General features: G+C 38.0%; 1 protein-coding gene across 1 annotated transcript; it reads left to right on the top strand.

Moving 5' to 3' along the window:
- Window positions 1-824: 824 nt before the first annotated feature.
- On the top strand, window positions 825-3,297 carry LOC102206827 (alpha-2A adrenergic receptor-like). The gene has a single exon (XM_005727457.1). The coding sequence runs from the start codon at window positions 1,232-1,234 to the stop codon at window positions 2,426-2,428; it is 1,197 nt and encodes a 398-aa protein (XP_005727514.1). The 5' UTR covers window positions 825-1,231; the 3' UTR covers window positions 2,429-3,297.
- Window positions 3,298-4,037: the final 740 nt, after the last annotated feature.

Below are 4,037 nucleotides of genomic sequence, written 5' to 3'. Positions count from 1 at the left end.
GTGTTTCATTAAATGTCTGCATCTATTTCCCAAGCAAAACATCAGGAAGTGAGTGATGGCTCAAGACTTATCCACGCCACGCCATATCACAGGATAAAGAATTTAGCTGACAAACCTGCTTTTTGACATTTAACTATTGAAGCTGTTTAATCCAATCTAATGCCATGAATTACCTTGGGTTTGTGTGCACTTTTGTTTTCGAAAAACATAGCGAACTAAAAGTGAAACAAGTAATGCAGCTTGGTGAGCATGCTTGTGACTTAGTAAAGTAGTGCATACAGGTAGTGGGTAAAACCTGAACATAATCATCACATCAGTGTATCCTACCTGGTACACATAGGTTTAATAATTTATTAGACTGGGCTTGAAAATGTAGTGCTATTAGAAGAAAGTTACAAAAGGTTAAGCATTTAAGCTTTTTTCCTCAGCTCATTCACTCTGATTTTGATATCTTGTCATTATATATTTGAAAAAGGAAAAAAAAAAGATTCTATAAGCAGCTTTAATCGTCTCTAACAATTCAGATATTTTTCCTTTAAAACATCTCACCATCTGTTCATGGAACAGAAATGAAAAACCCAGTGTGTACTTTTAATCCATTCTAATTTAATTTAATAGACTACATATATTGTTTCTATAAATCAACAATATTATTATTGTCACGATCAGCCAGTGGTTTCATGGTCTTAGAACAACCCCCAATCTCTTGTTAAATGTCCAGTGTGAGATGAGCCCCGCCCATTCCAGCATCACAGATCCCCAGCGTCAGATAAGCCTATATAAAAGATGAGCTCCTCTTCAGCAGCACTAGACGAAAAGATCTGCCTGCAATATAAGTCTGTTTTACAAAACCTTCCAGGGGATTTAGCAGAAGCTTTTATTCTTGAAGGTTAGTGGATAAAGATTTTTTTTTAGTACTCTTAAAACTATCTTATGTGGAAAAACAGGGAATAAATAGGTTCCCTTTATTTCTTTTACTGCTTGTTTGTCTTTTTAGTTTATATTATAAAAACCCCAATCCTTGCTTTTTTTGGTCTCTATTTTATAATTGACAAAGAGAAAAGAAGAATAGATATCTTTGAAGGAAACTCTTCCAGTGAACAAAATGAAAAGCCTCAACTCTGTGCCGTGTTCTTGAATGGATGCAATTAATAGACTGCTGGAGCACAGCTTCCAAGCCTCCTGACAGAGCCCCGTTCAGACCATACCATCGACACCACAGCTCACTCTGATGGGTTGTTTTATCTTCAACAGTGGAAATGTGACTTTGCCTGGGAGGAACCCTTATACTGTGCAGACCTCTGTGCCTCTAACAATCCTGGTGGGTATCCTTATCCTGCTAACACTGTTTGGTAATGTCATGGTAGTAATTGCTGTGATGACAAGCCGTGTCCTGAGAGCACCTCAGAACTTATTTTTAGTCTCTCTAGCATGTGCAGACATCCTGGTTGCCACTTTAGTGATGCCATTCTCTTTAGCGAATGAACTGATGGGTTATTGGTTCTTTGGGAAGGTATGGTGTGGAATCTACCTGGCTTTGGATGTTCTTTTCTGCACATCATCCATTGTTCATCTGTGTGCAATAAGCCTGGACAGATACTGGTCTGTCACACAAGCCATTGAGTATAACCTGAGAAGGACACCACTCAGGATTAAAGGCAAAGTCTGCTTAGTTTGGATACTGGCAGCTCTCATTTCATTTCCTCCGCTTATCACAGTGAAAAAGGACAAAACAGACAGTCTTGAATGTGACATTAATGGTGAGAAATGGTACATCATATTCTCCAGTTGTGCCTCCTTCTTTGTACCCTGTGTCATTATGATTACGGTGTATGTTAGAATCTACCAGATTGCCAAGAAAAGAACAAGAGCCCCACCTGGAGAAAGGCAAAGACACAATGGGAACTCAGAAGACCCAAAGTTCGGTTTGGACACGCTGGAGAGAAAAGACAGAGAACAGAGGGAGGTGAGAGGAGAAGACGGTAAAGAGGCTAATGAGCTTGATGTGGAGGAAGAACCCTCCTCTTCCGATGGGAATGAAACAATCCTATGTTCACTTACAAAGAAGAAGGCTATGAAAACAGCAAAAGTGACTCAGGTGAATCCCGGAGAAACCGCTTCAAAACCACAGCCGGAGTCCCGCGAGAGAGGGAGAAGGTGGAAAGGAAGGCAGTACAGAGAGAGGCGCTTTACATTTGTTCTGGCTGTAGTCATGGGAGTGTTTGTTCTCTGCTGGTTCCCCTTTTTTTTCACGTACACGCTCACCGCTGTGTGTGACAAGTGCTGTGTGCCAGAGACCCTGTTCAAAATGTTCTTCTGGTTAGGTTACTGCAATAGCTCACTAAACCCCGTCATATACACTGTATTCAATAATGACTTCAGGAAATCCTTTAAAAAGATCCTTTGTAAAAGGGACAGAAGAGTGTAATAAATACTTTTATGCATTCATTTCGAACACTAAAGGGCGTTTGGTCATACATTTATCTGTAATTGTAACCTTTGAAAATATTAGACAATATTGAATATTTGAAAAAGAAAAGGGCATTTTTTCTGTTATATATTAATGTTTTATTGATACTAAGTGTTAGTTTTGCGATATTAAATCATACTTAAATCCATGATGTGCATTTGCTACACAGCTCGTATTATATTTGGACAACCTGTGAGTTAAAGCTTTGATATTGTGAAGTTGTATCAATGTTGATGATGGACATTTTCTACGTGTGTATGCTGGTATACAGTATTTAAACTGATATCCTGTGTTTGTTTTTAGCTTCAAAGTTAATAGCTTGTAGAAGACAGCAGAAGCATATTGCAACAGAGTCTGCTCAACATATGCAAAATTGTCCATGCTGGTAATACAAAGGCAGACATTTGGCTTAGACGTTACCACAATAAACATGCCACGGCTTCATCAACGTGACTGTTCATGGAGTAGCTGAAGAAAATGATTACTAGTGATAATTATACATTACTGTAAATCCACAAGAATGTCAAAGGAGTCTAAATAAGCATATAAGTATTATGTTTGAACCTTAGTGATGCGCTCACAGCAGGCTGAAGGACTGCCACATCGATGCACATAAGCTTCTCTGTCTATGCCAATTGAATTAAAAACATAAACACATTTAAGAAATGTAGATAACTGTAAATGCTACAATATTGCCAATAAAAAAAATGCATACTTTGTATAGTGCAATCAATAGCAGGAAGTTATAATAACAAGTTGCACCCAAAGGACGCTATCCCCACAGCACCAACTATTCTCAAACAACAAATGCATGAACAAGACAATTATATGAAGAGAAAATGATGCCTTGGAGGTACGGGTGGCAAAACAATATCTAATTCAGTTCATTGTGAATTATAGTCCTTCATATCAGGATATCATTAAATCCTTCCCCTGAGTCAAACAGAAGTCATGGAGCAATAGAAATATGATTGGCTCCTGCAAACACTGTGAAGTTAATATCCACACATGCTTATCAATGCGTTGTTATCCTACTTGGTGTGTTATCACCATTCATTGTCTTGTCGCTATTTAACCACACTTTTCAGAACAGTAAAACCTTTATTTATAGTTCTAATTCCAAGCCACTATCAGCCTGTGAACCTGACATAAAGTAAATAAGCCATCCATAATTGTTTTAACTTAGCAAACATTTCCACCCCCAGCCACCTCTCATACAACAGAGTGATTCCCATGGCTTGTTCTTTGGGACTCTGGTGTTTTGAGATTCCTGTGGTACACATGTGTGGGTTCAGCCATGTCTCAGAGTCTTAAAATACAGCATCCATTAGGAATGGCAAACTATCGACCTGACTGTTGAATGTTCCCACGAACAATTTGTCAAAAGGAATAAAAAAAAAAAAAACACTGTAATGGAAGCTTTGTGGTAATGAGGGTTTATTCGATATAAATCATAATTTCTAAAGGGTCTGCTATAACAGCCCTAATAAGAATAGATTATCTTTTGAAACATTTTGACAGGTATCTGCTTGTATTAGTATTACAAATAAACATAAAAAACTATTTA

This window comes from Pundamilia nyererei, unplaced genomic scaffold (genome assembly GCF_000239375.1).
Source record: "Pundamilia nyererei isolate P.nyererei 1_Seehausen unplaced genomic scaffold, PunNye1.0 scaffold00024, whole genome shotgun sequence".
NCBI lineage: Eukaryota > Metazoa > Chordata > Actinopteri > Cichliformes > Cichlidae > Pundamilia > Pundamilia nyererei.
The sequence above is the reverse complement of the archived record's forward strand: the minus strand, read 5'-3'. Positions and strand labels throughout refer to the sequence as shown.

Bases quoted from the DNA above. Each gene is read 5' to 3' on its own strand.
- LOC102206827 (XM_005727457.1), top strand. From the start codon at position 1,232: ATGGGTTGTTTTATCTTCAACAGTGGAAATGTGACTTTGCCTGGGAGG.